The 24,761-nt window shown below is 39.1% G+C and overlaps 1 protein-coding gene across 6 annotated transcripts in view; it reads right to left on the bottom strand.

Moving 5' to 3' along the window:
* PIGN (phosphatidylinositol glycan anchor biosynthesis class N) overlaps positions 1–24,761 on the bottom strand; it is a 287,637-nt gene that overhangs the window by 7,607 nt on the left and 255,269 nt on the right. For all 6 annotated transcript variants that reach the window (XM_065052571.1, XM_065052575.1, XM_065052573.1 and 3 more), the window contains 10 exons: positions 24,000–24,111; positions 17,982–18,090; positions 15,886–15,988; positions 13,180–13,282; positions 11,677–11,763; positions 8,512–8,567; positions 7,947–8,022; positions 6,570–6,643; positions 3,651–3,693; positions 1,887–1,939 (listed from right to left, as the gene is read on the bottom strand). In XM_065052571.1, coding sequence (XP_064908643.1) covers positions 1,887–1,939; positions 3,651–3,693; positions 6,570–6,643; positions 7,947–8,022; positions 8,512–8,567; positions 11,677–11,763; positions 13,180–13,282; positions 15,886–15,988; positions 17,982–18,090; positions 24,000–24,111 — 816 coding nt within the window. The remainder of the gene's footprint in view (positions 1–1,886; positions 1,940–3,650; positions 3,694–6,569; positions 6,644–7,946; positions 8,023–8,511; positions 8,568–11,676; positions 11,764–13,179; positions 13,283–15,885; positions 15,989–17,981; positions 18,091–23,999; positions 24,112–24,761) is intronic.

Here is a 24,761-nt window from a genome sequence, read left to right as displayed (position 1 = left end):
TATTTTCAGACCTCGCTGTCAAAGCAACAACAGGCAGCACTGCAACGGGAATGCCACAGAGCTGTCACTGCAGTTGTAACAGGAGGACAGGAAAGAGCCATGTTCGTATCTCCCTCCCACTGGTTTTGGGAATTGCCCAAGACCCCATGAAGCTCATCTTCTCTTTCAGGAATAAACAAACAAACAAATCTGTCGTTGCCTGCTAATTTTGCCAAGCTTGAGAATCACACATTAGATATCTTCTCAGGGAGAAGGTTCAGATGCCAAAATATTGCTCACGCTAGCTAAAAGAAGGACCACTTCAGTTCTGCAGCTATGGTTTCAACTCTTTTCTCACACAACCTAGTAATTTTTATCTTATGTGCATATACACACATACATAAAACATATAAAGAGACTACAATAAAATAATGTAGGTGGGAAAGTCAAGCAGTCAAAAGTGAAGTAATGACAAATTAAAGGCTGTTTGAGCACTATGCATTATGACATTAAAAATTAATCGCAAGTTAGTCTTTTAAAGGGACTTTTTCAGTACTTTCTTCAGTGCTCAAAACACACATGGAGAGGCAGAATTATGGATGGGCGTAATGAGCCCCCCTAAACTCTTTGAGATAAGGCAACCTTTCAGCTGGAATGGATCCAACAATCTATCACCGTTGTGAATCTCTGTGCTATGAAGACCATATATCAGAAGTTTTTGAGTACTTGTAACAATTTGCATTTTTGCTTGCTCAGTCCCAATTAGAAAGCTTATTGCCCAGCAGAACTGAGTTTTTCTGAGGTCTTTAATATCCTTATCAATCTGCATAGGAATTAAAACCAAAGGATGAGGCCATTTGATTTACCATAAACTGACAATAGCAAGGAAGCGTGATGGTTAAAGCATCATTTCCACTAGTTGACCTAACTGTATCTCCTCCCATCAGGAACCTCCAAAGGTAGCTACAAGCAGGAATTTGAACCTTCAAAGAAAACAGGCAGAATATGTGTGCACGCATGTGTCCAAGCATGCATCAGCCAGAGGGAACACTGGGGCTCAGCAAAGCACGGAGTGAAAGTAGACTAAACACAATATTAACAATGGGTCACTATTCAACTTCTGTTTAAGTAACAGTGTCAAGTGACCAGATTGGCTGGATTATTAACAACACATTCCCTGCAAAGCTTATTGCAGCATATTATCTATTTCCACAACTCAGGGAAGGTAAATCTGAAATGCGTATTCCTTGTATTTGTTATTTCTGGACTATTCACAAAGAAGACTGCGCAGTAGAAAACCTGCCCCATGATGTATACTGTGAAGGCTAGTATGACTCATAACGCAAAAAAAATGAGCTCATTTTAGCTGTGATTTCTATGTTTAAATGCTACAGATTTACTTTTCCCCAAGTAGGGGGAGGATAAATGCATGGTGTTGGGAACCAGCAACATACTTGCACAAGGTTCATTAATTCACAGGGGATTGTATATGGAGGCTTAACTAGATTCAAGACAACTGTTTTGATAAATTGTTATTTTAACAGTGATTACAACTAATTAAAATGCAAAACAGTAATTAAGATTTTTTTTTTTGTGTAATTACTTCTCTTTAGAAATCAAACAAATCCTACTAACTGTATTTCTTGCCATGCTAGATTCATTACTTACTCCATGTTGCTCTGGAACAGATTTTGAGACACAAATTTTTGCTTTGTATATACGTGTATATATATATATAAATGTGTGCACACATGCATGTGCATGCACTTTAAGTACAGGGACCATCACTGAAGCATTTGATTAGGGAGAGTAATTGAAAAAAATTACACGAGTTCCGAGTAGATAAACAACAGTATTAACCTATGAGCCTTTTAAAAACGCAATGAAGGCAAAAATAAACACTGTACCTTGTTCCAATATCCAGCCAGCTTCCATAATCTTTAACCAAAAAGAAAAAATGCTAGGAAATAAAACAACTTTGATCAGTACATCAACATTGCATGATCTGAAACACAAAAGTTAAACCCCTGTTTTCAGGCTGTTTACTCCAAGTTTCTAATTATTCAAGTACAACAAGGGCAAGACCTTTCTAGGAATGCTCATTTGGATCAAAGCAATGAATAGTCTAGAAGCCAGAAATAGATGTAACATGGTATCAAACACAAACAGCTGAAGATGGACTAGGTTTTGTTAAGCTGGGCTTGCAAGAAACAGAAGATGACCAGCAGATAAGTTTTTCAATAAGAAAAGCCAAACCACCTTGTTGTTTGAAAAAAGAGTGAGATCCCAAATAACATCTAGTGCCAAAGAGAAGGCTGCATATTGTTTTCATGGAATTCTGACACAAATTTCTTTGGGCAACTCTGGTAGTCCCCCACCTGTAAAAACAGGAATAATTTTGGGAGAATACAGCACTTGCCAGTTAGTGAATCTCCCAAATTGTAGCTGGTGGCCACATTAATTCAAGACCACAAATCAGTTCTCTATATTTTTATTTCTTTTTTCCCTGCCAACTTTCTTAATATACACACAGCTCCTGCATATCAAACCTCTTTGGTAATATTTGGTTTTGTACACCAAGTACGTATTTGCTAATTGTTTTAAAACAGTTAAACCAAAACAGCAGAATAAGTGAAATATCAGATCTGGATATACTGGGGCTTGCTACACACCAATAACATGCCTGCACTCTTCTTTTGATCTAGTTAGACTGATTTCATTAATGAAATGCTATGAGCATGATTTACTGGTATTTTAATCCTTTTCCTGTGGAAGTGATCAAAATCGGATTAGTCACACGGATTTATTTGAAACCACACAAAACTATACCTTCTCCATTTCCCACTCTACAGACAAATTGGTCACTGTTCAGTTTTTTTCTCACTGGTTTTCCTACCAGGTGGAACCCACAGATCACACTGTACAAGGAAATCACACCAGGAATGCTCACTCCAATGGGGACGAAACTAAGCCAGCCCAAATGAAGTGAGAATACCAGCTCTACCTGTCGCTTTGGAAAGGCTCCTGTTCACCTTGTGATGATACCCAGCGGCACCACTTGCTGGGTTGAAGACAGTTTGAAGGGCCAATGAAAATGTACTTTTTATCTGTAAAACTTATGTTCAGCTTTGGGCTGTTCTACCTAGCTTGGTTTGTGGATGCAAGCTTTCTGAAGACAGCATTTTCTAATGGCTTATTACAAAGGGCACAAAGTGTATTTTCAGATGGTGCTGAACTCCTGGATTCTAACAACTCTAACGGAGCTGGTGGGTAACACATTACTCCCTTCACAAAGAGGAAAAGGAGAAAAAGCTTCAAAATTCTCGAAAAATTAACTAAACCCTGCACAGAGCTAAACACAATATTCTTATTCAAATTCTTCCTAAGAAGTTGATTGAAAAAGCACATTAAAAGCTCAAAATGATCTTATTACTACATTTTGGTCCCTTATTATGAGAATATTGTTTCTTCAGAAGCATGCATTACATGAAATTCAAAGAGCTGTGATTGGAAGAGTTTTATCTCTAAATTATGCTAGGATTTCAATCCAATTCACCGTCCTAGTTACAACAAACTTTGAAGTCTGAAACAAATTAAGATCTCGATAGATGGAGTTAGGAGAGCTCTCTGCTTCTTGATCTTATTGAAGAGAATATGTAACAATGACTTACCAAAGCCATAATGTCTGAAATCACAAGAACAATGAGGAAAAGGCTGCAAAGAAAAACAAAACAAAACACCTGACCATCAACATTTATTCATGGCCACAGATGTTACAAAGCTTATTAAACCTCCCTCTAAAGAAAGTAAAATAAGATATGATTTCTTGCACTTGCCTTTCAATCACTCAGACACATTTCAGTTTATCAGAGAACAGTTAAAATATATGGCTGGAACACCCGGCACTTATAAGCCCACCCTGCTTGAAAAAGACACTTCACATCAATGGAGTTTCAATTTTGCAACAGAGAAACCTAACAGAGAACAAGAGCATCTTACAAACAGCACCTGCCCATTGCTGATGCAGGGAGTCCATGTGCTGCTTAGGCCAAATAGAGCTGATTTAGATATTTCGAGATGGACTCAAGAATAAGCAAAGCCGTTTGGCACAGGCAGACAAGAGGCTTGATCCGATGGGTCCTGTCCTGACAACCACCCTGGTAGGCAGGTTGGGGGCTGCTAAAGGAGGTGCTTGCCCAGATTCCAGATCTCTGGGTGCCCCATAAGCTGCTCTGAAACACCCAGCATTTTGTTGGCATGTTTCCTAACCCACGGCCCCCTCTGTCAAGCGGCAAGTTACTTCTGGAAAGTAGGCTGCAGCCAGTAAAAGGAACCAGAAGGGAGCACGCAGAGCTATTTTTTCCCCCATTAACCTAATCTTCTTTTCATTAAACTATGTAAATCTTAAATTACATGAAAGCAATTGCTATAACTGGTTAAAACTAGTTGCTAAGTTAATGACACTGAAGCAATGTTGCGAACAGCCCACCCATTAACAGAGAAGTCTTTAACTAGAATACAGTTAATTTATCAGCATTTCCATCATAAATTCATGAAGCCTTTTTGGAAATGCTGCAGCATTGCCTGAGCGTGTACTGCGGGGACACCTATACCAATGCTTCCCAATGAGGAAGCTTCCAATATTGCCTATGTCAGCTATGCTTCAGTAGTAAGTAAGGGTGGAACAACCTGACTCTGTCTCAGACACACTGAAAAGCCTCTCTGCACTCACCTATAGCTCAGATAGTATGTTGCAATCGTGTACTGTCTAGGGGGCACTAAACTAGAGGACTGTTTTCACAGGCAGGCTCCAAGAACATATTCTAACAGAACATTCCCCAAGAACAGAGGGAGGGGAAAAAAAAAATCTCTGATCTGTAAATGGGGAGTTTAGGAGCAATTTGTCCAAATCCCAAAAATCTACTTATTGCCCTTATGAACTGCAGGAAGCCTTTCACAACAGGACAACACTAATTGCAGGGCATGTTTATATATTACAAAGACAAGATTGCCCCCTGTGATAGCTTAAGCTATCTAGCAGGGGCAGCAAGAGCAATAAAGAGTGCAGTACAGACTTCAGGATGCGCTGATAATCAGAGCAGCACCTCCCCAGGGATCCTGGGCACATCTTGTGGCTTCTGCCTTGTTCCCAGGCTGACGCTGCGGCAGCATCACTGCTACTGCCATCTGAACACAGATGAATGAAGCCGGCACAAATACCAGCCAGAGTCACAACCACAGTTTCTCAAAGCAGCAAAGAAACACTCATGTCCCCTGGTTTAAGCAGCTGGTGTCATTTCCCCTCTCACACAATCAGATGCACATTCCACACAAGCTTGCAATATCAGTGGTACTGCCAAGGCAAGCACTCACAAGTGAGGAAACACTGACTTTTATGCCACCTAAGCCCTAGAAATGTAGATGGCCAACTGGTCTTCTGAGCAACCCCGATTCTTCAATGCAGTCCTGCTTCTGCGTAAGCCTTGTTGAGGAGGATGAATCTCCTTCCTTGGGGGCCCAGGGGCAGCCCAGACACACTGAGGCAGAGAAGGTCAAAGGGATCACAGAATCATGGAATGCTTGGTGTTGAAAGGGACCTCTGGAGAGCATCTATTCCAACCCACCTGCTAAAGCAGGTTCACCCAGAGCAGATCACACAGGAATGTGTCCAGACGGGTCTGAATGTCTCCAGAAGAGACTCCACAACCTCTCTGGGCAGCCCGTTCCAGTGCTCTGGCACCCTAACAGTAAAGAAGTTTCTCCTCATATTCAGATGGACCCTCCTGTGCTTCAGACTGTGCCTGTTGCCCCTCATCCTATCATTGGGCACCACTGAAAGGAGTCTGGTCCCATCCTCTTGACACCCACCCTTGAGATATTTATAAACATTGATGAGATCCTTGTGCTGCCCCTCCAAAAAGAAGATTTTGGGCTGCTGTGTCCCTTGTTAGTAGGGAGTGGCATTGGATAAGGAGACAACGGGCAGGGCACAGGCAGGATGAAAACAGAAAGGCAGAGGAGCATCACACAGAGCAAGGACAGATTCCTCCTGCTCAGCTGACCAATATGCAGGACACAGTCCCTGTGGTGCCCCACTACAAAAAATATGTAATACTGAACACACCTTGAAAGCATTGAACTGCAATAGAAGGGCATCCAGATTTTTTTGTCTTTTAAATGCTATTTGTGCAACAAAACTGTAAATTGGTTACATTATAAATGGGTTATTTTAAAAACATCGTAATATAGGCAGAGATGCAATATAAAACAAAAATTAGACTTTAATTTCTGCTCATTTTTCTACATTATGGAGGGAAAATGTGCTCCTTCCATGTATTGTCAACAAAGAATATTAAATATCTGATTGTTTCAGACAGGGCCAACGCTTCCATTTATACTCATTTATAAGAATTCCTGAGCTTGTAAAAAATCACTGAACAAAACCCACAAACCATAATAACACAGAAAAGCAACAATGTGACATATTGGTCAATTTTTTTTTTAATTTAGATTGATATTTGACAATTCTGAACTCTTGGCAAAACAGATTTGCAACTTTTACTAATGCAGAAATATAGCATTTACTGTACCTCTTAGAAGACAGTTGCGTTGTGACTTGAACAGCTTCGAAAGCACATGATACCAGAACAAACGGGATTACAACCTGTTTAAAACACAAGCTTCATTTTGGTTTATAGCCATATTTACAAAACAACCTGGCAGGTTGTGGCAACATTTTTATGCTTTTGAAATTATCACAGAATGTGTATGTTACAAAAATAAAATATTGGCAAGAAAGGGCAGAAAGTCATTTTGCAGGAAGCGCGTTTAATAAATGAATAAAATTTCCTTCCATGGTCACAGCTGAACTGCAGTGAAATAAGCCGTGAGGCAATACGGAATACTATAATGAAAACACATTAATGATCCTCAATTTATCCATTTTAGCACTGGTGATAAATGCTTCAACAAGGCTAGAAGACCAAACTATTTAGATCAGATATCTCATGTGACAGGCTACAAAGCTCCAAGAACAGGACAATCTCTCAAAAAAAATCTGAATAGAGAATGTATTCAGTAAGGCAAGGATCACACTGCCCTTCCAATGGCAAGTAAAGTGAGTGTAAACAACCCAGTAAATGAAGAACAGAACAAGTTAGAAACATAAATGTTGCCTTTTGCTCCTTCCAAAGTTGACACGTAATCCTTAAGGTAACAGTGTAAAAGCATTGCAGCTCTTACAGGCTAAAACCTGTTCCCTCGCATCTGGAAGGTTTGTATCATTGACTTACATCCTGCAGTAAAACATGCAGTACACCTGTAACTTAATCTGCTTTCTCTGGGACAGAGGTAGCAGAAAGGCAGAGGCAGGAAATACTGCTTGTTTTCGCAATAATCCATACATTCCAGGTCTCCTTTCCTGTTTGCTTCTTTAGCTCTGCCTCTGGCAGATCCTGTACTCAAGCTGTAGAAAAGAGCTCCCACAACTTGCCTGCAAACAAGAAGTGCAATCCAATCTTTGATAGACTATGAAAAAAAAATTCATTGTAAAATGGTAACCTAATCAGTACGGCATTTGAAGCCTGTACTTAATGTAGATAGATAGAGCTAACAAAAAAAATGTATATCCACAATGTTTCTGTAGATATTATACTATATGGAAAGCTTATAATTTTTAAAACACTTTAAGCTTTTTTGACATTTAAAATTTCCATTTTAATATAGTAAACTGATCTAATGAAGTTAAATTATACTTCCATGCACTTTAGCTTCTCTCCTTTGGGAATCAGAAGGGTCTGCCACTAGAAACACTACAAAGGCTGAAAGCATCACACATGGTTAAGAAGGCTAATGAAATTCAAATAAATACATATCTTTTTGTAAACTTCAAAGTAACAACCCTGTATGTGATATCTTATTTATTTAATAGTTTTTTGAGAAAATTTGACTGTGGTAAGATTACTAACCTTCAGCACAAGCAATCCTCCCATCATGAAGGGACTGAACACAGTCAAGAAACAATAGACAGAAGCAGGATCAAAACTAGAGAAAAATGAAAAAGACATTACAACATAGACTTGAAATGGCATTTTCCATTAAAAAACAGAGCATCTAGTTATTCCTGCAACACGCTGTGCATATACAGATTTTTAAACAAGGTTTCTAACTTTCTCTTCTCTTGTCCAAATATTAAATTAGCAAGGACAGTCTACCTCACTTTTCCTTCTCTATAGCTTTTCCTCTGCCCGTGTCTTTCAAGGTGCCATGCTGCTGGTGAGTGGACGAGCTCTCTCAGCTCATTCTGTCAGCAAGTTCTAATGGAAATCAAGACAACCTCAGAATCAACAAGCTTAGGCTCTTAGAGAACACGTTACAGAGAGCAGAAACAAAATAAATTGTTATCACTATTTCACTGACTATTGCTTTAATTCTGCTGCCCTGATTTTGCTAAACAAGTTTATATTTAGAACGTCAACTGTACAAAGAATTTTTTGTACTCTACCGTGTCTCAAATCAATGAGTAAAATTTACCTGTTAACAGAAGCTATGTTTCCAGTGCCAAAAAAAGCTGTCACTATGAAGAAAACCTAGATGTATTTAAGGAAAATAGATCACAAAAATAGCTGCAGTAAAACAAAAACAGCATTTTCCGCCCTTTATTCCAATTTTCTTTCAAAATCCTACCATGAAACTAAAGCAGCTGACACACTATTATAGCTTTATATTGTATTAAGAAATCCAAAGCATTGCCTAGCTCTACCCAATATTTCACACATCTATGTCAATTTTAAAAGACAGGGGTGGCCTGGGTAAGAGTTCAGAGCCTGTCTTGAGGCTCCTGCCAGAAAGCTGCAGCTTATTTTTTACTGAGCTCCTACCTAGCAAGATAGGAACATCCCCAGACCACAATCCCAGCAGTGCATTCAACCACATGTTTTTGCAGAAAATACCAACATATGCATGCATACTGCACACCAGAAGAGATGGCTTTATTGAGGAACTGACCATGTGAGAGTTAGTTTGCTGTGAAACAAGACTAAAGGGGTTCCTATACTATCTCTTCCCACTGGTTTGTTGTCCAAAGGTTATGCTGAGTCTACCTGTTATAACACAGGAATCCCATTTTTTTCCTTACTTGAGGGAGGGAGGATGACTCTGGCAGGACCCGTATAGCTGGAAGTGGTTTTATAAACGCTACCCTTTTCATCTAGGTGCAACACATGCTGCTATATGAGCCCATGAATGATATGAAAATAACTAGGGATCTGGCACACCTTTCTTATGAGGAAAGACTGAGAGCTGGGTCTGTTCAGCCTGGAGAAGAGAAGGCTGAGAGGAGATTCCCATCAATGTTTATAAATAACTCAAGGGTGGGTGTCAAGAGGATGGGACCAGACTCCTTTCAGTGGTGCCCAATGATAGGATGAGGGACAACAGGCACAGACTGAAGCACAGGAGTTTCCATCTGAATACAAGGAGAAACTTCTTTACTTGGAGGGCGCCAGAGCACTGGAACAGGCTGCCCAGAGAGGTTGTGGAGTCTCCTTCTCTGGAGACATTCAAAACCTGCCTGGACACATTCTTGTGTGATCTGCTCTGGGTGAAACTGCTTTAGCAGGTGGGTTGGACTAGATGATCTTCAGAGGTCCCTTCCAACCCCAACCATTCTGTGATCCTGTGATTTTTCTACCTTCTGAGCTCACTGAGGCTCATTACAGCTCACATCTCTTCAGCCAAAGAATGGTTTTTAACTGCTTTTTTTCATCATGCAGAGGGCTAGTCAGTGACTATGGCTGCTGTCACTCTCCAGTCCTTCCTTTCCTCTTATAGCTCCTGCATTGGATCATTTATGTCTCTGCATAAACAACTGGCTACCAACCATTCGGCAGAATCATTGGGATTCTGCACGCAATATTCTGGAAGGATTAGGTCAGCATAACTAAAGAAATTATGCTTCCCATGAGTATCACACCATCTCAAGTTTAGTAATGCAGCAGTCTTACAGCATAGTGCGATCCTGCCAGTTCAGATTTATAAGAACAACAGTTCTGCAATGAAACAAACAAATACTAGTAGCACATAGATCTAATCAAAATGCTAAGCCTAAACAATCTGAATCTTCTTCTGGAAAATGAGGCTATAAGGTCCCTCAGCACATGCAGACTTTTGGGCCCTATACAGGAACCCTGAGACAGTCTGAAGATATACAGCTCACAGGTTGTAGTTGCAACATGACTGCTCTAGCACAAAAGGTTTCTCTTCTAACACCACTGTTTCTAAACATTAAATAGCATCTACGTTAAAAAAAGCTACAACACCTTTTGAGCGGGTGTGTTATCAAAGCTGATCTCTGCAAAGACTTGCAAATTGTGTATTTTTTCAGCTGGACAAAACACATTCAAGTGTTTTAGATTAAGGTAAGATGAATGGAGTGCTACATTCACGTGTTTGATTAAATCAGTACTAGGCTGGAGCGTTAAAATAATACAGTCTGATTGTTTGATTTTTGTTTTAGCTCATTTTTAGCATCTGACAGCAGTAGCTTTACTAAAAGTTAGCTTATTTTTTGTTAAAAATAGCAAAATAGCAAATGAAATTGATACATTTACTGCAAGGTGTCTCAGCTGCTTTTCATGTATACACTGAAGCAAACACAGATGTTCAACATTTTGCAAATTGTTTTGCCTCCCTCCTCAGCACTGAACTGCCTTCTTAATGAGGTATATGTCACACTTCCTCTGATGGAGATTCCCAATGTCAACAGCATTGTCCCAAACTCCCACAGCAACTCTGATCCATCCTCTCAGATTTGACTATTCCACAAAGTATAAAGACTGTTTTTGCAGGAACTAGTATTGAGACAACTCCCTCCCAGCTCCAGCTATGATAACTCACCCGCACTAGAAACCTGTGTGTTCTAGACTGCCTTGTAATTTCTCTCCCACTTGCACACCCATCTCCCTTGCTGCCAAGTATCTTTCACTTAACAGTAGTGCCATGATGGAAGAGAAAAATGACATTATCAAGTCTCTGCAGTATTAAAAAAACAAAACCCACAACTGTAGCTCTAGCTACAGTAATGCAAAATAGCTGCTCTGTTGGTAAACTAACAAACAGCTCTTCCTTCCCAAGCCTATATAATTTTTAACAGCAGAAACCATGTGTGTGATATAAATAACTCTAGGTCAGATTCTGGGAACACATTTCACTAAGAGTCTGTAGGAACTTCCCTTCTTGTCTCACATACCTGGCCATGACCAATGCCTGCCCCCTAACATTTTCTTCTTAACACACTACCATACTCTAAAATATGAGAATAACTTTAATATCACCTTTTCCAACTGATTTGTGAAGGTTGAATGAGTTCCCTCCAGCCAAAATGTAACAAACCAAAACCAAACTGAAAACAGGACTCCGTAGAAGCAAGTTTACATCAACTGTAACAGTCATAAGAGACAAAACTTTACAAAGTGGCCAAGGAGCCAGATTCCAAAACAGTGCAGTTCGTACTGAATGTTCTACTACTTTATCAAAAAAAAAGTAATGTACAAGACCACTGTCTTTTGACCAACAGGAGTCAAATAATCTTCACCAGCTTCTGTTTCCAGTGGCTACCAGGCCACAAATTTTGACTGTTGAGCCTTTTGAAATAAAACCCATCTTTTCCCTGGAATGCAGCAACCCGCAAAAGGATACAAAGAAGAAAGACCTGCGGACGTCATCCAGGTGGAGTTGTCGAAACTGAGTTATATCAGTAGCATAGGCAAAGTTGAAAACAGCAAGCTGGAAAGAGAGCAGAAGTAGTTAACACCAAATATCAACTGATGCTCTTTGACAGAACCACCATATTTTTACTGAAATGAATGAGAAATAAACCCACTTTCCTATCAGCTGTTATTAGAGTAGTATTATGATGAGAACTTTCAACCTTTCCCATATTTTCATTATACTTTAATGAATCTGCCAGAAAGATTGTACAAGCGAGATTATGAAACCAACATTTGAGCTTCTGCAGTTATCTACACTAAAAATGAACTTCTATGCCTTAGATTTATTAGCATCTTTTTTCATCATGAATATTCCTCCTACACACACATACTTCCACTGCTCACATGAACATGTGCATAAAGACCCACGGAAATAAAAGGCAGCAATTATCCTCAGTTGACTTATGTTAAGAGTGAGAACACTAAAATATTCGCCATCTCGTCCACTCGGTTCTCAGCACAATACCACTTGACCTGAAGAGAAATTGCTTTAATGGAGTTTAAGAGGTCAATGAACTCCTTTTCACTGGGGAAAAGAAAAAATTCAAGTAAGACATTCAACACTGACAACATTTTAATTAGAAATAACCTCACATCATCAGAGAACCAACCTGGATTCTCTAATACAAGATTTATTTTGTGGCATATATTAACAGGCATTATAGAGATTATTTTTCTAACATAAAAACAGGAAGCGGGGTGACAGCATTATTGTTGTTCCCTTTACTTGAAACCAAAAGTCAAATTATGTACAGGGAATGACAAAATATCATAACTATATGTAGCATAAATACAGATTCTTGTTTTCATTTCTGATACTCAACCCTGTCCCCTCTCTCATGTTTTAAAGTTTTCTCCCTTGCAGGAGAACCACAAAACCACAGTAGGTGTCAGGTCTGCCCTGGTGACTGCTGTGGCTCAGATTTCACCTCCCAGCACTTCCCTCTAGTTATTAAGAGCTAAGAAAGAGTGGAAGGACAAAGTCAAACTAAGATTTCTGGTATTTCCTATCGGTATTTTCAGAAATCAAGCTATTTCTTCTCAGCCTTTCACTTGTGTTTCTGCCATCAGAATAAAAAAAGTACAGTAACATTGCACTTATTACTCTGAAGAGTTACTGTACCTTACACTGGATTAGTACTGCAGCTGATGAACAGAGCTTTGTACACTACAGGACATATCACTAAGTCAAACTGATTTCCTGCATTCCAACAAATGGCTCTAATGTGGAATATCTTCAATAACACAAATTACAACTCTCTCTTATAAGGTCACATTCCTGTTCCGTAAAACAGCTGATACTGGATTCCCAAACTTAAAGAAGTGCAAAGTGTTGCTCTATGAAAAGCACTCAGAGTATTTATTATGTCATCAATGGAAAAAGAAAGATAAAGCTGATCATTAACTTGATACAGTTATCTGAAGCTGTTACCTTTGGCTTGACTGAAAGACCATAGTGCTGCAGTGCTTCTTGCTCCATATTTATCCACACAAACATCAAACCAGAAAGCACCAGTGGAAACAGAGCTTCATACCTGAAGAGCAATATAATCATAGTAAGTGCAGTCACTAACAACTACTTCGCATGAAATACTGACGTTTCTTTACATTTTTCTTCACACAAATGATATACTGAAGACCTAGTGGCATTCTCCCACTTCTCTCCCCATTTCTGAGGAGTATCCACAGTTGGTTGAAGTTTAAAGCCATACAGTAAATGGTAAAGGTGGAAGAAAGAGAGGCGGCTTCAGCTTTGATGTGTTTTGCACTTGTTTTCCCATTTGATGGCTGCCACAACATTGGTTGAGTGCCTTTTGTGTCACGATTAATTTTAACAAAAATGGAACAAAATTTAAAATATGCAGGAAAAAAATAATCACACTTGGAACCCATTCTCTGCAAAATGGAAAATTTTGCATGAAAGCTATTTGGAACTGAGGGGTTACAGGCGAACCTAGAAAGTGACCAGAGATTGTGTCTCTTTAAGATCAAATCATACAAACTCATTCTGGTGATCTCAGTCTAGTTCCAAGGAGAGAGGCATCTACATAATAAAAAGAGCATTACATTTCACTGAAGTGAAATATCCTTTACCATACATCAATCCATTGCAATAGCAGCATCAAGTCACACTAAACAAGATCTCTGAGCTGTTCTAGTTAACACTCCCAGCCCCAGAGGAGGACTTCTGGCTCCTACAGCACTCACATACAGCAAACTGTGAGTGTATTTCTGTGAGAGATTAAACCCCCAGATAACTTAGAGGTGTAGACTGCCATTGGATAATATTAATTTCTTGTTGCCCTCTACATCTCAGTTGTACTTTATGGTGCCTTTCAGGTTTGTTTTTTTTTTATTTCAGGATAAATTTATAATACTGAAACCATGACACTAATACTGACAACGCTGTAAATTTCTTCCTTTTAATTTTTTCTCCTCCTTGGACACGACTTATTTGTCTAAAAATAAGAAAATCATTGCAGTTAATCTTGGTATTGTTTCTGTTGCAGCTCCTCACTAGGGTAGCTACAAAGCAGTTCCTAACTGGAACAAAAAATTGTGGATAAACATTTCTGTATAATTGCAGAATGACAAGCAGTTAAACATGAAGACAACAATGGGTGGGCTGTCACTAACACAAGGACTTAAAATCCTCACAATTGTCTACACTTGCCTACAAACTGAGTGTCTTCAACTGAGTCAGGGACAACTATTTGTATGCAACCACACTCTTCAGCTGGCTTCAATACTTCCATTTAACTGCACCTAGAGACGTGTTGTAATTACCTGGGCAACACACTGGGTTATTATTACATGATATAACAGAGCACTGAGGAGAGAAACACTGGATACTTTGGTGGATAGTGCCTCTTTCCTGCTTTGACTGTTTTCTTCTGGCATGGGTTTAAAAAAAAAAATAAAAATAAAATAGTTCCAAAATTTGTTGGTCTAATTGAACACTGTAGGAAGACAGTGGAGAGCTGTTTAAGTGGTCTGGAGCAGGGTCAAAATACAAAGAGTGAAGTTACCAGCCTCAGAGAGAACAACATTCATGATTTATCCAGTAGCCAGGACAGAATAAGAAGGTTGAGTGTAAGAGTGTGTGTGTGGACAGGAGTACAATTAGGATCAAAATCTTGATGGGGAAGTGGAGGCAGGACATTACAAGAGAGATGCTTCATCTAAGATGAGAGTATCCACAAGAGGCAGCTATTGCAAAATGTCTGCTGTAAGATATTTTATTCCACTTAATTTTCCAGTGTAATTAAATCCAGGAGCTAAGTGGGAGCAGAGGCGGAGAGAATGGTTCCTATACTCCCCATTAATTATGCTCTTAAGAGCGAGTGAGTCCAGGAAAAAAAAGGGTGGGCTGACATGGTGTTTTCTCCATTAATAAGCTCAGAGGAGTTGTCTTTTATCCAAAAAGAAGAAAGCCCTACTCTTTGTGGGGACTAGCATCCATTTGAAAAAAAATTACTTCCATAAAAATCTCTCTGAACAAAATCTTCCCTCATTTTAGGGCTACCTGTTTCCTGTCACACATCATTTAAGTCATAATCCAGCAGCAGTGCTGAGCAGCTGGGAGACAAATTATTTCCTTTTGTTTGAGAGCAGAACACATGCCAAAACAACAAAAGACAAACTAAACCAGACTTTCCTATTTTGGTGCAGGATTGTTTGCATACATACCCTTCCAGCCACTGCTTGGTCTATCTCAGGGGTGTCAAACTCATTTTCACTGGGGACCGCATCAGCCTTGTGGTTGCCTTCAAAGGGCCAAATGTGATTTTAGGACTGTATAAAATGTATAAATGTAGGAGTAGTTACATTTATACAGTCCTAAAATTGCATTCGGCCCTTTGAAGGCAAGCGTGAGGCTGATGTGGTCTCCAGCAAAAATGAGGTTGACACCCCTGGTCTATCTGAAAGGAACATTAACAAACAGTATTTATAATACAAGGAGAAATATGGAAGTTCCCCTGAAATTTTATTTATGAAACCGAACAAGGAAATAAATGGTGAGACTACAGCTGGAAGCACATGCTACTCCTTTAACAGGTTCATGAGATTCAGCAGTTTCACATTTAGCCCTTGAATTTCATATGTAAGACCAATCCAAAGAGAGTATGGGAAGTACCCTGTGCTGAGGAGCAGGTAGGTGGACATCAGGGAGAGCAATATGCTGAATAGTCGCTGAAAGAGAAATGTGGAGCTCAGTAAAGGCAACACTGAGGAAGAAGCTGCAATAAAAAGAGATCCATCAGTCACTACATGTGAAGCATTTCATCCTCAGTAACAAGATAACATTCTTCAAATCTTGACACTTTATATACAGAAATTCAATACTAGTCATATATACCCTTGTATTTTCAGAAGTTACTTTTGCTAAAGAAAAGCCAATGTTTGGAATGCTTAATATCTATCAAAAGTCATTTTAGTTCTCTACCATTTTAATTCCCTGGTGTTGTGGTTTGACCTCACCTGGCAAATAAGCACCACCAGTTGCACATTCCTCACCACCCCAGAGGAATGAGGAAGAGAATAAAAAAAGTGACGCCACCAACCTTGGAAAAGCTACAGGAGACCTCAGTACTTTAATTCTTATGGTGCCACATTTGTGATACACGCTGGTGACAAGGCAGATGCTAGTTGTGGTGATGGTAGTGACAAAGAATTTCTCTCCAACAGGAGCACTGAGGACACATTGTTGGATGCCTCAGCTTTTTGCCTGCTTAGCTCTGTCTTGAATTATGCAGAACAACTTCAGGAAGTACACAAAGCTCCTACCTTGTATATCATATTCACTTAAAATGACTACTTCCAATCTGAAAGACTTTTCTAGAATATTCAATACTACTGTGGCAGCAAGTAGACTTTTTGGGTACATAGTTTACTTCACCATTAGCTTTATTTTTATCATAGAAACATCACCCACATCAAAGAGAATTTCTAATATACTTTTTCCTCATAAATCTAGACCTTTCTGGCTGCCTAAATCATCTCTAGGATGACAAATGTTTTTCCTGTCAGCCTTACACAGGAGAGAAAGATAAGGTCTACCCTCAATTCCTGCTCCAGTAAGGCAAGCAGCGCATCATTGATTTCATCAACCTTACAACTGCAAGGAATTCATCCACACAGAGATCTCTGCTTAGCTTAGCCTGCTATAAAAAGCTAGGAAAGCATGATGGAAAGGAAAATGCTCCAAAGAAAACTACATTACAAAGAGACCATTGCTCATACACACACTGATCACCATCAGTTATATTAATTTTGAATCCATTTGCTCAAACAGAGCAGGATTGCTAAAACTGACCATATCTGTTTAAGGTAAAACAGTGTCACCAGTAGAGCGATGTACATGACATCCAGCCACTAGATAACAAGAGTCATAATTCTTCCAGTAAGCTATATTTAAATTTCTGGTCTTGACTTCCAGCAAAGAGCTGCTATCAAACTCTGCACAGGATACGTTTAGCTCTAAAACAAATCCCACATTCCAAATCACCTGGGGACAAGCAATCCATTTTCTAATGAAGCCCTACAGAAATTGTTTTACAGCTGAAATAGGAAAGGTATTGCTTTACTGTATTCCATAACCCCAGTGATAATTACATTTGCTCTGTTTAATCATCCTAAGATTTTAATTTTAGAGTGGTAAAAAATCCATACATTTTTAAGTTGTTTTTTTCTTTAATAAGAAGGTTCTAGTATATATTAAACATATATTAGCATCGTTTTTGACAAGCATTTGGAAGTTAGCTCTGAAAACCACTTCCATACCCCAACAGTCTCCACCATCAGCTGCAAGTTCAAGCTTGTATTGAAATACAGCAACAACCTTTCTTCACTTCCCTACATTTAACTGGATTGCTTGCAGAACATGTCACGTTACCCTTATCTGGCTCCAAGTGAAACTAAAAAGGGAATTATTATATCCCTAAAAGGGGTTTTCAAGATATTCAGCATATTCAAAACAAAAGATAAAGCTACTTGTAAAACAAAGTTGTTGGCATTTTATTACAAACTTATAAAGGACTTACACTTTACAAGACTTTCTAACACATTCCTCAAAAAAACTCACTTAGGAAAGAATAGTGAACACATGGAAGAACTATTGGGAGTCAAATAAAGGAATATACACAAAAGTAAGATGTTAATAAAAAAGTGTCACAGCACCCCACCCAATCCCAAACTACCAGCGTTCAAGTTTGGGAGGGAAGACGTTCTTACCTAGAGTCATCCAGCTAATAATCTGATTCAATACAGGCAATCCCTGTTTGTTCTTAAGACTGTCATGGGTACTGCTCACAACATACGTAGAGAGTGTAATACTCAACATCTAGAAAGAAGAAATCAGACGATGAAGCACATAATTAATGTATAGATCTATGCTATCCTATACTAAATACATAAATATGCTTTGGAGTTGCATAAACACCTCACCTGAATCAACAAAAGAACAGGAAGTCTGATATGTAGTGTCAAGTATTCCTAGCTTTTTAAAACTTCCTTCTTGTTTTTGGTGTGGGTTTTTTTTGTGTGTGGGGGGTGTTGTTGTTCTGTTGTGGTTTTGTTTTTACTGTTTTGTTGTGTGTGGAGTTTTTTGGTTTTGTTTTTAATTCTTATTATTAATTATTTGTGCTATTTTTAAATACTTTCAAGAATTGCCCTGGATCACAGATTTTAAATTATATGCTCTTTGTCAAGAGTAACTCATGTAAACCACAGAAAACATATGCCCCTAGTTTTTCAAGGAGCAGCTACCCTTAAACAGCAACCACGAAGAGCTGGCAGATCCTCCAGCTTTGCCGCAGGATCAGGTACAGGGTGAAGGGGAAAGGCTGTTAAGGCAAGAGCTTTGCTTGGACAGCACAGCTCCTGTTAGAAGAGACAGCAACAGCAGCGCAGATTAGGGGTGGATTTTAAGAGGTGGAAAGAAGCTGCAATCTTAGCAGACCCATGCAAAGGAAATTGTTTGAACCACCTCAAGCAGATCCGTCCGCTTTGGTGAAGCAAAGAAGCTGAAGATTTTTTTTCCTTGACTAATTCAAGAGACACCATTCAGTCATCAAGTAAGTGCAAAAAAACTTAGGAAAATTACCCCATGAGTCAGTTATTTTTGAAAGATGACAATTATCCAAGAAAACGCATGAGCCAAGTTTTCAATTACTGCTATTTATTCACAACTCTGCAGTTCCACTAAAAGGCAAATCAAGCGTGCATGGTACTTTGCAAACACGTGCTTTAAAATTGCATTACAAGATATAATTGCTGTTGTGGCTTTTTTAGTGCAAAAAAAACTACACAGTGTTCACATCCATCACTTTTTACCATATGAATAGCTGCAGTGATAACCTAGTGGTACCTGCTCAGAGGATACACTTAGAAATCAGCATTCTTTTTTGGCCTGGTTTCACAGGTGCTCAGTATCTGCTGCTTCTATTTAATTTCAGGCCACAAGAATATGTAACTTCTTTTTCTGTGTGACATCAATAAAGTACGCTAAAGCATTAAGCCTCCAAAAGCTCATGGAATTTGCCCCTTTATACCTCTAATGTTTATTTGGGATGCTTTCACAGCATCACAGAAGGTTAGGGACTGGAAGGGACTTTGAAAGATCATCTAGTCCAATCCCCCCGCCGGAGCAGGAACACCTAGAGCAGATCACACAGGAAGGCGTCCAGGTGGGTTTTGAATGTCTCCAAAGAAGGAGCTGTATTCACATCAGATCTCTCCCCTTTGATACATTTTTTCAACTTATTTTAGTGTCATAAGCTCTGGAAATCCCTCTGCTATTCTCTAGCCACTGGTGAAGTCACTTTGCACTCACTTTGTGCCATAATATGCCATTATGTGCCATAATGTATCTTGTGCTTTGGCAGACTTGTGATGACCTGGACATGTTACTAAACCCAATTTACTGCTGCTAGATCTATGCTAGAATACAGGGCAGGGCTCAACATCTGCTTTGGAGACTCCTGTGTTTGCAGTTTAAGTAATGTTCAAACTGCTCTCAGCTTTCACCAACATCTTCAGAACCCTAGAAGCAACTTGGAGATGCAAACTGAGGTCACCAGGTAAGAATCTGTCTTCTTTCCCCATTCACAACATTCTTGGAAGTTCACAGATTGTTCTTAAACAGCTTAAGAGCTGGCATCTAAGAAACACTCATCTGTAGGTCACAGCTACAAAGAAGAAACCAAGGGTGACATCTGCAGTCCCAACACCTCTTTGCCTCCTGTCCCTTAGTTCCATTGATATGACATGGATTCCTCCCTGTTTATTCCTACTCCTAAATTAGTGAAGAAAACTAACAAACTGACCACCATGGACCCACATGAAGTTCAAGCCTCCTAAGAAAAATAACTTGACTCAACATTATCAACCAATGGAAACAGCAGCGTTTTCAGTAGTGCAGCAAAAACTGGGATTCACCTATGAAACTGATGGCAAAGAGAAACTGGTGTTCTCTCCCGAGAAAAAAATTAAGTTGTACTTTAAGCACTGCAGCAGTCTAGCTGATGGGTTATAACTAACTTCTGTTTTCACCATTCCTGAAGCCTTAATGACTTCTCAAAGATCATTCACGTTGGAAACGACCTTTAAGATCATCAAGTACAACCGTAAACGTAACACCACCAAGTCCACCACTATACCATGTCCCTCAGCACCACGTCTATGCACCTTTTAAATTGCTCCAGGGACGGTGACTCCACCACTTCCCTGGGCAGCCTGTTCCAGTGCTTGACAACCCTTTCTGTGAAGAAATTTTTCCCAATGTCCAATCTGAACCTCCCCTGGTTCAACTTAAGACTGTTTCCTCTCATCCTGTCACTGTTACTTGCGAGAAGAGACCAACACCCACGTTGCTAGAAGACAGAAGTAGCATCAACCAAAAGACAATCTTCTCCTTGCCACAGTGAACAGAACTGAGCAAAAAAAAATGTTATTCCTGCTTTAATGACATCAAGAGAAAACTTGAGAAACTCTTGCCAATTTTCAGAAACTGTGAGGGTGTGATTAGTATCTTCTGCCTCAAGCAAACAGTGACATGTATCAAAACTTCAAAACATTACTGAAGTTTATGTAACAGAAATGTAAGTGTAACCATATTAAACTTAAGCTTGCATTTTTACTTTTTATAATTTCTTTATTTATACACTTCTGCTGAAAAATCTTTTTCATCCTGCTGTTGGGATGTCTGGGACTTTGTTTCTCTAAGGCTAATATCCCTGTTGCAAATCTATAGTGTGCAGTTACAAAAACCAGTGAATAAATGAGTGGCCTGTAAGTGGCCTCTTAGATCCATAAAGGATCCATAAAGGATTTGCTAAGGTGTACACTCTGTCCCATCTATGGAGAAACCAACGCAAAAATACATAGGACCACATTGGAGGGAATTATCTATTCTGTGGATGACTACATGCAAACTGGTGGGTTTTTTGCCTCCTCCGAGGGTCTCTGCCAACTCAGGTTTCTTTTTGATCAAATGGTGATCAGTGATTTTAATGGAACAATCTTTGTTCCTTTCCACACATGATATTTTCACTACAGGCTAATTCCCAGACAGAAAATGAAGCTCACTTGGACAAGAAAGAAGAAAGCTGCTTTCAGAAGAGGCGGGGAGGGAGTGGAATAAAATAAAATAAAAATAAAATTAAAAAATCACCATAAGTGCAACAAAAAAGCCTAGGCTATACCAAATCTCTCTCTTTCTCTGATTGAAATAGGAAGCAAAATGAAAAGGGAAGTGTCTTTATTCAGACGCAATTCCAAAATAACCTGTGAAGAACAACTCAGGCAAATAAGAACTACTTAAGCCTTTGGGAAATATGATCTTATTTCTTGTATGAAAATGCATGTCATACCAAACAAGCAGAGGCAAAAATCTGAGGTAAGGTGAAATGAAAGATTTAAAAGAGGGTTCTTGCACACAGATGCTACCACGACAAAGAAAAAAAAAGGATAAAAAACCCAAACCAAACAAAAAAAAACCACAACACCACCAAACCAAAACCAAATGGAGCCAGGGGATCCTGATGAGAGATGTTCAGCTAGAGCAGTAGGCTTTTTGCTAAAAGGAAGAAAACTAGAAACAACAGGTATTCCTTCTCCATTGTGTAATTCAAAGGCTTAGTCAGAGCTGAACCTATAAAAGATGTGAGCAGAGTGGCTAAAGGAGCACCCAGGACAAACCATAAAGACATGAGGAAGAGACATCACATTTTCCATTCCACTTCAGTGAGTACTTGGAGAAAAGGGGCACATAATGAAGAAAGACCTGTAGCAAATTAATCTATCTTCTCATTCCCCAAAATGAAGAAACATCAAACAATCTTAGTTTCCTGTCTATGAAGGAACAGGATCAGAGGAAAGCACAGCCTTCAGTGACTGTGTCCAAACACCACATGTGGGGGAGCTGCAAAAACTACTTTAAGAAACCCCTTGTTAGATGCAAAACAGGAACCCGATGGTATGTGCTTGGGTGTATGAATGTCAATGCCATGATCGCTGTCTGTCATTGCAAAATAAGTCTGTTCCATCTGACTAGAGGACTCATCTCACCGTGAAAAACTTCCTGGGAGTTGTAAATCAAAACTCATGTGTTCAAAATGCTCTAAACCAGCATTTCTGAAGATTATCCCCTTCCTTGTCCCCACTGAAAACTCCAACTCAAAATAAAAAGGAGAACAAGGGATTCTAGGGATCAAGGGATCCATTGCCTAGAAAGACTAGTCTGCTGACAAACATTTTCCTTTTGTATTCCTGTACATTTCAAAGCAACTAAAGGCAATCTAACTTCCAAACAAGTTATTTACTTAGAAACATGTGTAATTCCTCTGTAATGCCCTCTCTGCCCACTAAGTTAGAACTATTTTCTCTCCCAGTCCTTTCCTTACCTAGAGTGTTAATGGCAGATCCTATGTTTTCCATTCCCAAGTAAACTTCCAAAATAAAAATCTAATAGACTTGTAAGTAGATGTCACTGTTGTAAAATATCCTCTGATTAAGGAGCAATTTGAGGAGCTTTATGATCTTAAAAGTTGGGAGAAAAATGAAGATGTTATTCAGGCAGAACATCTTCATCTAATTATCTCAGGACCATATGTGAATTTCCTGATTCTTTCAAGTTGGCTCAAGAACAGCCTGGCATTACTTTTTGACTACAGATCTATTTCATCACGATCATAATTTGTGAGCTTCTCCACAAAGTTCCACCATGTGAGATGCTGCAGCAGTTGTGTGACATGTTGAGGTCAGCCAAGTGCCAGATGCCCACGCAGCTGCTCCCTCTCTCCCCCAGCCAGTGCACGTTGTTTTCGGGCATCCCAGCGAGAATCCCACTGCTGAGTATACACTGGAAATATCTGTCCTAAATGCTCAGGAAAGGAACTGATACCTCTTTTTGCAGGTAAGCTGGAAAACTTAAGAGAACTCATCACCACATTATACGTGTGCATGCTCAAGTAAAGGCATTTTAAGGATTTATTATTCTTTCCCCTCCTCCTTTTAACAAATTTGAGCTCCCTGCCTAAATCACTGAAATAATGAATGCATTGCTTAGCTCAATAAGAAACTCCAGCACACAGTAAGTCACAACCAATAACGCTGGTCCTGAAATAAAACTATTATCTTGTTACAAGTTAAAAAAGAAAAAGGACAGCAGACATGCAAGGTATTATTAGAATCTTAAAAGCTCTCTAGAACTTAATTAGCACCTAGTATGAAAAGACCTACCTATTTCACAAAGCTATAAAGAAAAAATTCTCATCTTTTATCTGAAAGAAGAATTAAATAACAGAAAACCAGCTCAGTACCAGTCTCACATTGTTACTCAACAGCCAGAAACTGGAAGGAAGCCCCTGAACCAGCAAGCCTGTCCGCAGCGTGTGCGTGTGTGCGTGTGCAATTCCTGCAAAGGTTACTGGAAGTTACATGCACAGACGGAAGGCAGGACAAACTCTCAAACTCCGGGCAGAGCATCAAAACGGCTATGCAAATATATGTATCAATACACACAAATATGCACAGGATGAGATTCTGTGAACACAGCATTATGATATTTTAAAAAGCATGTTACCATGAGCACATGGTCCTCTTGAAACAGTCAAGGGGAAAACTCTTAGGAACAATCATTTTCTCCTTGAAAACTGTGGTCTTGGTAGGAACATGTACTTAGAAAGTATGTAAAAAATTGTGCATAAAAAACCTATAACATTCAGAATTAGTGAAAAGTAGGCAACTGACCTGATAAAAATATACTTTCAGTTCTTCATTACTTCTGTGCTTATTTTCACTTCGACAACAACACGCCAGTGAGAAGCAAGAGATCAATAGAGTCAGCAAACCAGTTGCTATTCTGTAAAAAAACCCAAAAGAACAATAAAATCCCAGGCAATATAATCAACACAATCATGACATTTTCAGAGAAGTGTTCTCCATTAAGTTGAGATAATTCATTACAGTGTCAAGACTAAATAGTTAAGGAAACTTCAACATTCAGCTTTAGAAAAACAAAATCCAATCCAGAATCAAGTGTCTTTTTTTTTGGTTGGTTTTTTTTTTGTTTGTTTGTTTTTTTTTTTTTTTTGGTAACTATTTTTTTTGAGGGAAGAGGCAGGAAAGCAAGAGGGGCTGTGTTTGTGGGTGTGGTATGGGGGTTTTTTGGGGTTTGTTTTTGTTTTTCTGAAACACAAACTTGCCATCCAGAAACACAACTATGGTCTTTTCATGGCAGTGGCAAATAAATAAATAAGTAAGTAAATAAATAAATCAATCAATCTCCATTTTGGCTACACATCTGATCTGCCACCCATTATTTTTAGGTACTTTCTATTACCTCCATGTAATATTTAGAACAAAGTAGTAACAGTGACCAGTGATCTAAAGTTAGTGGTTTCAAGGTTTGTCAGGTTTGTCACCTAAGAGGGTAATTAAACCACCATTACTATCAAGTACATAGCTTTGTTTAAATTCAACAGCGAGATTGTCATTCATCACATAAACACA

This window comes from Columba livia, chromosome 2 (assembly GCF_036013475.1).
Source record: "Columba livia isolate bColLiv1 breed racing homer chromosome 2, bColLiv1.pat.W.v2, whole genome shotgun sequence".
Lineage (NCBI taxonomy): Eukaryota > Metazoa > Chordata > Aves > Columbiformes > Columbidae > Columba > Columba livia.
This window is presented reverse-complemented; position numbering and strand designations above follow the sequence as displayed.